Raw genomic sequence first — 12,628 nt, forward strand, 5'->3', positions numbered from 1 at the left:
TAAAAATCTAGAAAGTTTGCAAAAGCAGAAAGATACTAGAGTTACATTCATTGAACAATCAACTGAGACAGGAAGAAGAGAGTCATTTAGTTGGCAATAGATTAAATGTATACATTTCTACTTTATCATTTTACAAGTTGTCTTTTATATACTTCCTTATCTTGATAGTGAGCTATAGCTTAGTCAGAATCTTACATCACACAAAAGTCACTCTTTGATGCTGATACAAAACAATCATTTAAAAAAGGTTAGTTGGGGATAAAAGGTGCTGCCTTAACTAACCTTAGAAAATGGTGTCTGGATACTGTAAGGTTAACAACAAAAAGAAATAGAAAAAAATGTACATAAGCATTGTGCTCTCATAGGTAAATTTCTCACAAGGGTATTAGATTAGCAATTCCGCAACTACATTATATGTGCATAGAGTTGAAAAATAAGTTGTAGCTAATGGAGTTGGGTTTCTCGCTGACAGAGAAAGAAGTCACAAATAGCCCTGGCTGGTTTGGCTCAGTGGTTAGAGTGTCGGCCTGCGGTCTGGAGAGACCCGGGTTCGGTTCCCGCTAGGGGCACGTACCTCGGTTGCAGTTTGTCCCCAGCCCTGGTTGGGTCGTGTGGGTGGCAGCCACTCGAAGTGTCCTTTTTCACGTCGATGTTTCTCTCTCTCTCTCTCTCTCTCTCTCTCTCTCTCTCTCTCTCTCTCTTCCTCTCTCTCCCTCCCACTCTATCCGAACAACAAAAAAATGGAAAAATGTCACAAATAAGCAAAAGGAGAAAGCTGGAATGAATCCTGTGGTGCTGGATCAGGAGCTGGAGATACCAGTATAAACTCGGGTTCATTTTAAATATGTAGATAGACACAGAAATAATTATAGATTTGTGGTGTGTGCGCATGCATGGACACACCTATAGTCAACAAGAACATCCAACAGTCAAGTCTTGGATTCTAAATGTCATTTGCCTAAAGGAACAGGCTTGTTTGGAGAAACGGCTGCTTCTAGCTCTGGGGCAGAGAATTTACAAGATGAGCCAGGAGTATCTTGAAGTGACAGAAACTAGGGAAAGGCTAAGAGAGAAAAGAAGGGGGTCATGTTAAAAGACATGACTTCCAATGGTCAAAGCTAGAATACTTTGAACATCAAAAGAAATAATCACAGTAATTTTATTATAGTATTTTATTATACAAAAATAAAATACACATCCATGAGTCTTTATGAAAAAAATGATTGAAAGAGAAGTAATAAATCTTTCTTACATTAGAATTCCAAATAATATGTGAATATCCCCTCAAGGGAGTGGAACTTAATTCCTCTTCTCCATGAGCAAGGGTTGGACTTAGTGACTGATTTCCAAAGAATAGCATATGGAATTAAAAAGGAGTAGCTCTCCAATATACAAAGAACCTGACACTTACCATCTTAACCAAGTGATCAAGGTAAATACAACCAGTGATAAGTCATACTGGTGTCATGTCCCCACTGATGTGATGTAATGAGAAAGGCACTTCACTTCTGTGGTGTTCTTCCCCAGAAAATGACAATCCCAGTAAATTTATGGAAAACTATCAGATTTTTTTTCTTTATTGATGTTAGAGAGAGGAAGAGGGAGAGAGACATTGATGAGAGGGAACATCGATTGGCTGCCTCCTGCATGCCCCCCAACTGGGGATTTGGCCCTCAATCTGGGCATGTGCCCTGACCAGGAATCGAACTGGCAACCTCTTCGTGCATAGCTCAATGCTCAACCACTGAGCAACAGCAGCTGGGCAACTATCAGATTTTAATTGAGGGACATTCTACAAAATATCTGAGCAGTAGTCTTCCAAAATGTCAATGTCTAGGAAAACAAGGAAAGATTGAGAAACTATTACAGACTAAGGAGATAGGATGACTAAAATCTTTGCAGTGTCTTAGATTGGGTCCAGGAACAGAAAGGGGACATTAATAGATTATTAGGAAAACTGTGAAATCCAAATAAAGTCTACAATTTGGTTAATTGCATTGTACCAGTGTTAATTTCTTAGTTTTCATAAATTAATTTTGATTAGCAGGTTCTATGTAAGATGTTGACATTAGGGGAAGCCAGATAAAGGGTACACAGGAACTCTCTATTATTACTTTTGCAACTTTTCTGTAAATCTAAAATTACTCCAAAATTTTTAAAAGTATTGAAGTGTTCAAAGACATAAAAATGTTGTACAAATCTTACTAATTTGTACAGTTCATCTGTAAAATAAAAACTAATTTTCATAATTCAAACATATCAAGACTTATTCAAACTAAGTCAGTGATATAGAAAGAGAATTAAACACCACAAATACCAGTTTAAGATTATAGAAAAATCAGAAAAGTTTAAATGTATAAGCTCTTTATGTGTAACTAAAGATTCCATAATTTCTGCTTGGCTGGTGTAGCTCAGTGAATTGAGTGTTGTCCCATGGACTGAGAGATGCTGGTTCGATTCCCAGTCAGGGCAAATGCCTGGGTTTCAAGGCTGGATCCCCAGTAGGGGGTGTGCAGGAGGCAGCCAATCAATTGATGCTTCTCTCACACATCAATGTTTCTCTCTCTCTAAAAAAATCAATTAAAACCTATTTTTTTAAAAACAGATTCCACAATTTCTTTAAAAAGTCACATTTAAATGAAGAGAAGCTATCCTAACATCAGTTACTCCAGAGATAAATAGTAAGAAATTGTTGCCTACTGGCAAATAATGTGGACTTATTTTGCATATATATGGCCTAAAATAACCCAGACAGGGCATGGAAATATTCCCAATTTTCCTAAACACCCCATTATCAGTTCACACTCATTTAGATTCATCTTTGGCCTAATTCTATTTTCAGAATTTCCCAAAATTTAGCTACCATCCACTACTTTAATAATTAGTCTTGAAAGAATTTAAGATTTAAAACGAACACACACACATACACACACACACACACAAAATATACCTAAGCATAAACTGTGTATGCATGGGAGATGAGATTGGTGGTTTTCTTTTTGCTTGTTTTCAGAAGTGTTCTACAAGTGGATATAGTAGTCATCATTTGCCATAGTGTCTGGTATTGCAGAAATTCAATATTATTGACTGAATACTCACTCAACTGGCATTACTTTTACTATTAAAGGATCAACATGGGGATAGTCTCCCAGAACCTAGACCCAGCCACTGCCTGTAAAGGAACTGGGCCCAGTGGGGGGTATTGGGAGGAAAATGGGGGGTGGGGTTCCTGGGCAAAAGGCTCCAGCAGGAGCTGATACTCATAATTCTCTAGCAACAAGAGAATAATTTCTGTCTTCCCTGACTTGGACCACCTCTTCAAACTGAGGGTGGGGGTGGGGGATAGCATCCATAGAGTAGCTGAAACAGTCAGTGAAGACCAACTCCAGGGAGTTCCCCAGCGGCCACTGTGACAGCACACCCACAGGGAAACTCGTCATGCTCTCCCACCACCACACGGACACCAGAGTCACTTCCGCCTAGACATCCTGGAGGACAAGTGGTCAGCCCTGTGTATGACATCAGAACCAGCCTGCTCTGCATTCAGGTCCTGCTGGGGAGAACTCAACATCAATAGCTCTTTGAACACACATGCAGCAGTTCTGGAAACACCCACAATCTTTGAAAACCTGCAAGAGACCTACTCAGAGCAGGTCTCCCTCCAAGAGCCCTGACCAGGCTGCCCAGACTGCCTCCCTGTGTTGTCTTTATTTTCTCCCCAGATGGTCTCTCCTTTCTTTGATTTCTGTGTAGGACTCTATTATATTAAGCTGTGGTGTCATTTTTGTTTTGTTTTGTTTTTTAAATGTCTCCAATTGAGCCCTTGTAACAAAGACATTAAAGTTTTTAAAAAATCTAAGTGCCTGCTAAATTTTACAACTAATCACAAGTTTTATAATCTACAAAGACATTCAATTATAAGGATGAAAGGATTTTAAAAATAAACATCAATTCTATGATCAATCAGCACAGCTTATGTAGTAGACAAGGGGGTAAACCTCCCAAAGTTATATTTGGTCTTTCAGAAAAAAGTAAATAAGGCTCAAATATGTCTTTAAATAAATCAAGTAGATTTCACTTTGTAAGGGACTATTGACTGGAAAGTTTTAGAAATAACTTTTTCTATAATAGACTGAAACTTTTTTTCCATTTTTATTTTTGGCAATAATGTCAAATACTTTAAACCACTCCACTCCTTGACTTACACCAAAGTATACAGTGGTTAATAAGCACTTAAATTGTTTTAGTTTAACTACTACTTATCAAATACTTAATTAATGTGAATGTGTCTTAAATGTATTCCTTTTATGAGTTTAAAATTTCAATTTTTAAGGCAGAGAACCATATCGTTTCATTTTTATATCAAATAAGAAAGTAAATTATAGAATTGAGATAATTATATAAAGCTGTTAATTTTACTAGAGAAAATCGTATTTAAATCTTTACAATACACAAAATGTAACGTAACATGGCACCAAGGAACCAATTATTTCACAATTCCCACAATCCAGAATTACTCAAGAAACTGCTGATAGTACAGAAATTGGAAAAATAATAAAAAAATTTTTTTGAGAATTAGAGTATCTTGAGGACATAAGACTTTTCTTTGTTCAAATCCTTAAAAATACAATATCCTTATCCTTTTAAATATATTGATGTTGGTGTTCCGGGACAACCACAGAACCAAGGGTAAAGAAGACTAAGGTTTAAAAGGGTCCTGTCAAATGTTATGCAGCCTCAAGAAAGATCTCTTACTCCTTGAGATGACTTGGAGGGACCTGGAGAGTATTATGCTAAGCGAAATAAGCCAGTCAGAGAAAGACAAGTACCATATGATTTCACTTATTATGGAATACATGAACAAAATAAGCTGACGATCAAAACAGATCCAGAGACATGGAAGTAGGAAACAGATTGACAGACCTCAGAGAGAAGAGGGATGGGGGTAGAAGGTTACAGGAAGAGATAAACCAAAAAACTTATATGCATATATGCATAACCAATTGACACAGACAATAGAGTGGAGTGGAGCGGGAATGGGGAGGAGGGGGTCAATGAGGTAAAAAGTGGTGACCTCAGTAATACTTTCAATAAAGGTAAAAAATAAAATGAAAACGTCCTGTCAGAAGGATGACAAAGCTTGTACTTGGTTATGGATACAGCAGGTTAATGATTCAAAAGAGGAAATTCTACCCAATTGGATATTTCAGTCTGTTTGGAGTTTAGAAATTACAGCCAGCATTTTCTAAACATATTAAAGCTTTTTGTATTAGGAGCTTACATATAGGGAAAAGACAAGAAACACTTAGATTTTATGATTTAAAAGTGATAGAAATAAATTTATAAAACTTACCTTCATAGTAATATAGTTATGGCATGCTTCTGATATTTAATACCAAAACAGTTTAAAAAGAAAAACAAGAACAGGAGTTAAAAGCGATCCCTGTATCAAGCATTTGACAACAAAAGTCTTCCCATCTTTAGTTTCTATGATCTTCACTGGAAAAAAGTTCAGAATGAACTGTACCTAAATCTTCTTTTTTATAAAGAAGAATTAGTAATAAATGATATCTCTTAAGTTCCAACTGACTATAAATTGTTTTTTGAAGCAGGAGTCTATCAAAAGCATTAAGATAACATCAATAAAATATTAAGAGTTAATAAGAATACACTTGTATCTGGTGCAAATTTAATTTTATTAAACCTTACAATGAATGTTGTGGCATATCATTTTCCATTGTGTGACAATTTATTGGCTGGCACCTGAATACAGTACTTCTTCTGAAAAATACACAATGGGAACTGACAAAAGGGAGAGAAACTAGTTGTTTAATGACATATAAGGGGGGAAAAAGGTGATGACCAATTATTTTAGCTTCCTTAGTATCTAACTCTAAAATGGTTAAAGTTCCAAGCAATAATGCTGTTACAGTGCACAAGAATGGTTATCTCATTCAGCCCCAACAATGCTGAGAAATTAATTTACAAGGATTATTATACCTGTAAAATTCAACCAAAGGTTTCTGCTGGGCAATATGATTTTAAAGAACTACTTTTTCAAATATAGCCTTAACAATTTTCCAAAGTCACAGTAGATGGGGGGGTCTCTAAAATATTATGCATTAGGTAGTCACTTAAAAAGTGAGCAATTACTGAACTTCAAAATCATACCGGGTAACAAATCATCTCTTGCTGATTTGGGCTTATGAGCCTGTCATATTTATAGATAAGAAAATGACAGTCTTTTACATCTATAATCCACTTGTCTTTATAAAGTAGATTAGTATCAAATCTGAGTTAAGTGACCACTTCTTCTACAGTAATGATTACTAGTGGAACATCTAAAATTCAGCAGGCCTTAACAGGGCATTTTTATAGAAATGTAATAAAAACTTACATATTAACTCCAGCCAACATCAACATGCTACAGTGTAAAGTTTAGATGGACTCAAATGAGTACAATTAGCTCATTAAGTATTAAATTACTCATCTGTGGTTTAAAAAATTTTTAATTTTATTCAGTCTCAACAATTTTAAGAATATTTTCTGACAAAGGCCTAAACAGTGTCTGAGGTCACATTTATTAACCAACCGCCTCTAAAAATCATGGACAATTTTTAGCTATTAAACGAACTGATTTTTCAATCATTCCTAATGGCATTTGGGGAGATGGCAAACAAAGAATTGCATCCTAAGTGAAATAAGGCATTTCAGTTATCAAGACTGAGAAATAGTTCTAAGTTATCTATATTTAGTGGTGGAAAATGCTAAGTAAAGAAATTCTTATTTTATACTCGAGTTGTACAATTCAAGTTCACCTATAAAACAGTGTGAGATGTGCCTTACTATATATAAGAGCATGTAGGCCCTCCTACCCCCTCCCAAAAAAAGAGGAAATAGTAAATCACTGAAAAATCTAATTGCTCACCTTTTACCCCAAATTACTGAGATCAACCAATGCAGATTTATTTTATTGGCAAAGGTTTCCTTTTTTTAAAAAAGGTAGCACATGCAAATATAATTCTTAATATATGTGGCAGTTCAAATATTTCATCAAATGTGCCCATGGTAAATATTAAAATCTCTTCATCTAAAGGTTGGCGAGTGACCATTTAAATCCAATTCACTTTTTTTTTAGTGGTGAGATTAAATTTACAATCTAGTAAAACAAGTCAGGATATCTTCTTAAAAATTAAACCTCAATTATTTAGCCACAAAGTCTAACACTGTTTTGTTTACTACTCTCCATCACAAGTTTTTTTTACTAAATAAAGATGAGATAGAAATAAACAGATGAAATAAACCTAATGTGACTATTTGCAATGATGACTCCTCAAATACCATTACATCAACCCTCAGAATAAAAATGTCAACACAAAAAGCCAAGTGATCCAGCTCACTAAACTCACAGGTAAACTGAGTTTTTCTCAAACCAATAAGGAGTTTTTATTTATCACAATTTCATTAAGTAAGACATTTGCAGGGCAAATATGCCATCATAAACTTTATTCTGAATAACAATAAAGTGCTGAATGATAATTACCTGAATCTTTTTTAGTACTTTTTATTTATCTTAAGTTAAAAGAGCCCTTTCTGTGGCATTAGCAAAGCTGTTTAAAAAAAACATAAAAAAAAAACAAAAAGGGGAAAGAAAAGTTCACTTTCAGTAAGGGAAAAAGGAAGCGCTGCAACCTTTTGTGTTTAACTATGGTGACAAATAATTGAGACCAAAATAATTCATGCAAGTTATCTTTAAAGGTATACTGAAGCTTGAAGAAAGAAAGAACACTGTTACTGACCATTGATACTATGGCAGTAAATTGCATACTAAAATACCTTAATTATCCTAGATGTCTAGATCTGGCTTGGCAAGCATCATGCCACTGACATGCTTTAGCTCTTTTTGTAACTAAAAGTAGTTTGCAGTTCAATTACTGAATATTTCAATGTGGCTGATTAAGCTGTATGATAAACTTCAGGTTAAATTTAAGCGAATTCTCTACACCTAATCACATCATCAGCACAAGCAGAACAATGCTGGCGCAGCATGAAAGGTGGGTCGCTTTAAAAAGATTCTTCCTTTTACTGCATGATATATTAAGATGACAGACCTAAATTTCAACTGGGTTAATGAGTTAGAATAGATTTGTTTCCCAAATTTAGCACACAATAATTTCAGTGGATTAGAGAAAGAAATCTCAGATGTAAAAAAATAAAATAAAAATAAAAAGCTTGAGTTCAGGTAGCTAACCAATAGCTCTAAAAATCGTCATGCTACAAGAGTACTTTCATAAAATGAACTTTGTGACAAACTCAACAGTGTTTTGAGTTGAAGTTGACCAATTGCTGCATAGAAAGTATGCTAACATACAACAGTCAAGTTTAAGCCGGTGCGTAGAGAAGATAAAGCACTTATGGTAACTGCATATGATAACAAGTCCATAAAGTTTGTACAACCTAGCATGGGTCCATAAAGGGGTAGGGGGATGGATGATAAGTAGAATGGTTAGGGGGAAAAAAGTGGAAATGGGAGAAGCTTGGAAAAGAGAAGGAAGAAGCAGAAAAGAAAGACCTTCAATTGTATAAAATTCACAAACCAAAAGAGTATAATGATACCACTGAATGGTTAACTCTGTCCCAAACACCCAACAGCAAACAAAACCAGAATGAATAAGCCTTTGGCAGACAATTTTAGAAATTTGAATTATGACATTACATTTCTCAATAATTCACAAACAATATATTATATGGTACATTTATATTAAATACTGGGAAACCAATCCTGTAAATTTGATGCTTATAATGCTTTAGCCAATGAGAGCACGAGGATATCAAGCTAAATGAATGCTGGTGTTATCACAACAGTGCTCATTTATGAAACAACTGTTAACAATTCGTGCTTTAACAGTGCTAAAATACAGTCAAATTATCATCTATGAAGTGAAACAAAGGTCTCTAGCTTTTCTGGAATATGCCCCTTATAATATATTCTATGATTCACTATGACACGAGCAGCAAGACACTGCAACGTGGTATGATTTATGGGCTGGATCAAATTTTTAGCTATTTCTTTCTCGTCCAACAAGTCACTAGCAGTTTGTTTGTGCAAGTTTGTGGCATCAAAATGTGCACCTGATTTGATAAGGAGATTCATGATGTCTGGATGGTTGTTCAAAGCAGCAATATGTAAGGGACTGTTGTCATCGGAGTCTCTGACGTTCACATCAGCACCACATTCTATCAGTATGGCAGTAACTTGCAGAGATGGAAACTTACAAACAGGGTAGCGCCCTACACATGTAGTATTCTTGTCCACAGCCAGATGAAGAGGGCTGAAGTTATTCTTTCCCCTTGGATGCAGCTTAAGAAATCTGTATATAGTCTGCTTTTTGAAATGGTCCTGTTCTAGAGTACAAGGAACTTTTTCTAACAAGCAAATTAAGTGCAAAATGATGGAAAGAGCTTTATTTAACTGTAATGGGTCAGCTGGACACTGAGTCTGTTTGATTGCTCGCTCTATTTCAAGGACACTTTTGCACAATATGCCCATAAGATCATCAAATGTAACAGTGGTGCCCAGCAGGCCTTTAGCCCTATCCTGTAGCATAAAAGAGAACAGTTCTGCAAAAGATAATAAGCTGCTGGCGGTCATGGGGCTTAAAGGGTCCAAATTGTTCTGCTGCATATCCAAAGCATACTTCCAAAGGTTGATGCATCGTTTGAAATTTCCAGAGTCTGCATAGACAGCACCTCTATATCTAATATAGTAAGAGGTATCAGGATGAGAAGGACCAAGAATACGTTCTCTAATTAATAGTGCCTGCATTCTCATCTCATCAGGATCAGCAATAAGACCTTCTAGCTCTTCTGAACTGTTTACCTCCTTGGCATAATCATAAGCCATTATTAGTGTCTGAGGCACTGGTTTGCTAATTATATTAGTCCGATCACTGTACCTCATGTTCATTGCCTTTTTCCAGTATTTTAAAGCCCCAAGTAGATCTCTTTTTTTGTCTACAAATGTAGCTCCCAGAAGCTCTAAAGCATTGATCCGCTCTGTCTTGCTGGTCTGTGCATGGTGAGTCAGAAAATCCACAATATTTGTGTGACCGGTCACACTTGCTGAGAGAAGGGGAGTCATTCCATAACCATCCTTTTCCATCTTGGCACAATACATAAGAAGCATCTTCATGATGTCCAAACTTCCAGATTCTGCGCAATCATGCAATGCAGTATTACCTTAAAGGGAGGAAAAGAGAAAAAATACTTTGAGGGACCAGGATTCAGTGTAATACATGCATATACTTTAGAACCTACAGAACAACAGGCAGCTCCAAGCCATCCTAGATGGGACATACTTTAATGTGATTACAAATAAAATAAAAAACCCAATACCCAGCACCTAAAACTAGTGTCTGACACAAAGCAACTTGTTAAATTTGCTGAATAAATGAAATGACCAAATTAGGCATGAAAAGATATCTAAGGATGAAATTCAAAATTAATCCATGGCCTCTTGGTATTTTTAAATAATGTTTTCAAGTGCATATTCTATAACTAAAACTTGATGAGGTGAAATTAACCAGAAATTCAGTTTTACTGATAGTCGCTTAACTTCCTGGGTCAGCTTCCACATTTGGAAATGAGAAATCTAGTCTATAATATCTAAGATTATCCTATTTGATTCTAATAGGAATCAAAATTATTTTTTCATCATTTCTGATTGCCAAAAGAACTCACTATTTTAGTAAAAATTCTTCGTAACCAAGTACTTTCCTCAAAAGCTTCCTAAGAAAAACAAGTCCACTGAAATCTGAAAAATGTGTGGGTGGTTCAATATGAACTTTAAAAGGAGACATCTGAAATGTCCTTTCATAATAGATTATTTCCCATTGTAACTTAATTTTTAAACAATCTTTTTGGATGTACTGAATGTTCTAACACTGTCTTGTTCTTCCCACATAATAAACTGACAACAGGCACTGGCACATTGGTAAAAACCTACATGGAACATATTAGACATTATCACCACCCAAGCATTTTAGCTACCTAAGTTTAATAATAGCCCTGGCCGGTTTGGTTCAGCGGTTAGAGCGTCGGCCTGTGGTCCTGAGAGACCTGGGTTCGGTTCCCGCTAGGGGCACGTACCTCGGTTGCAGTTTGTCCCCGGCCCTGGTCAGTTGTGTGGGTGGCAGCCACTCGATGTGTTCCTTTCACATCGATGTTTCTCTCTCTCTCTCTGTTCCTCTCTCTCCCTCCCACTCTACCTGAACAAAAAATGGAAAAATGTCCTCGGGTGAGGATAAAAAAAAAAAATAATAATAATAATAATAAAAAACATTTTACTAATTATCAAACAAAAATCATCATGCAGACCTTTGACACTCACATACAATGTTTAGAGAAAATTTCAACAGTCATTTTAGGTATGTATGTGGAAAAAAGTTAACATAGCTGACTGAGACAGCTATCCTTAGAAACAGCTGCCTATAAGGCCACTGGCTGGCATCTGAGAACCACCTGGGAAACAGTTCCAAGACATAAAACTTTTCCTAAATGATAAGGGAGGCTTATTGTGTAAATAATGCAATTTATGCTGAACACCTGCATTCCTTCTGGGAGTTTAGAATTTTGAATATGTGCTCAGGAAAGAGTGCCTATATGACCAGCACCTAATAAAAAATCTTGGGTGCTGAGTCTCTAGTGGGTTTCCCTCGGCAGAAACATTGCACACGTGCACTTGTGTTGCTAGGAGAAGACTATGACCTCTCATGAGGAGAAAACACAAGAAAGCCTGCACACAGATGCCTCTAGACCTTACCTGTGCCTTTCTCATATGATCCATCTGTATCTCAGACCTTACCTGTGCCTTTCTCATATGATCCAACTGTATCTCAGACCTTACCTGTGCCTTTCTCATATGATCCAACTGTATCTCAGACCTTACCTGTGCCTTTCTCATATGATCTATCTGTATCTCAGACCTTACCTGTGCCTTTCTCATATGATTCATCTGTATCTCCTTTTTACATCACTGTAACAAATCTTAGTTGTGAGTACAATTAAATGCTGCCTCAGCTCCAAACATGGGGGTAGCCCTGGGGACCCCTGACAAAGCATGTATACTAGAAAATGGTTTAAACTTGAACACTTCACATAACAAATCTACAACTAAAATTCCAAAACAGTAAAAGTAATAATACGCTAGGACTTTAATCTCTCCATAAGTTTATTCTGTTTAGTCTTCCATAACATCTACAGAGACTAAATAATTATCTAGATATGTTTATTCTGACCCAGGATCTCAGTGGTCTACAATGGAATGGTGTCTGATAGAAATGTTTTAGCAATATGTATGGTAACCAAGTACTAAAAGAGACCAGAACTTCGGACTACTGATGTTCATTTGCTCCAAATAATTTCAATTAAACATGACTACAACACTAAGTATATTTTTTAAACTCTTAAATGAAGAATTCCTAATATTCTCATTTTTCTCTAAGAAATAGACAATATAAGAGAAATATAAATTCAAGGGTGGTCAAAAGTAGGTTTGCAGTTGTTCATATGGAAAATAATATAATAATTAATAATAATACAAGAATAAACTGTGTTTTGTTTATACTCA

General features: G+C 35.9%; 1 protein-coding gene across 3 annotated transcripts in view; it reads right to left on the minus strand.

Moving 5' to 3' along the window:
* Positions 1-5,556: 5,556 nt before the first annotated feature.
* FEM1C (fem-1 homolog C) overlaps positions 5,557-12,628 on the minus strand; it is a 38,544-nt gene continuing 31,472 nt past the window's right edge. For 2 of the 3 annotated variants that reach the window (XM_036279320.1, XM_036279321.1), the window contains one exon: positions 5,561-10,239. In XM_036279320.1, the coding sequence (XP_036135213.1) occupies positions 8,930-10,239 (1,310 nt within the window). In that variant the 3' untranslated portion in view covers positions 5,561-8,929. Of the gene's footprint in view, positions 10,240-12,628 lie in introns of all 3 variants that reach the window. The other variant, XM_036279322.1, reaches the window with a different exon arrangement.

This window comes from Molossus molossus, unplaced genomic scaffold (genome assembly GCF_014108415.1).
Source record: "Molossus molossus isolate mMolMol1 unplaced genomic scaffold, mMolMol1.p scaffold_m16_p_3, whole genome shotgun sequence".
Taxonomy (NCBI): domain Eukaryota; kingdom Metazoa; phylum Chordata; class Mammalia; order Chiroptera; family Molossidae; genus Molossus; species Molossus molossus.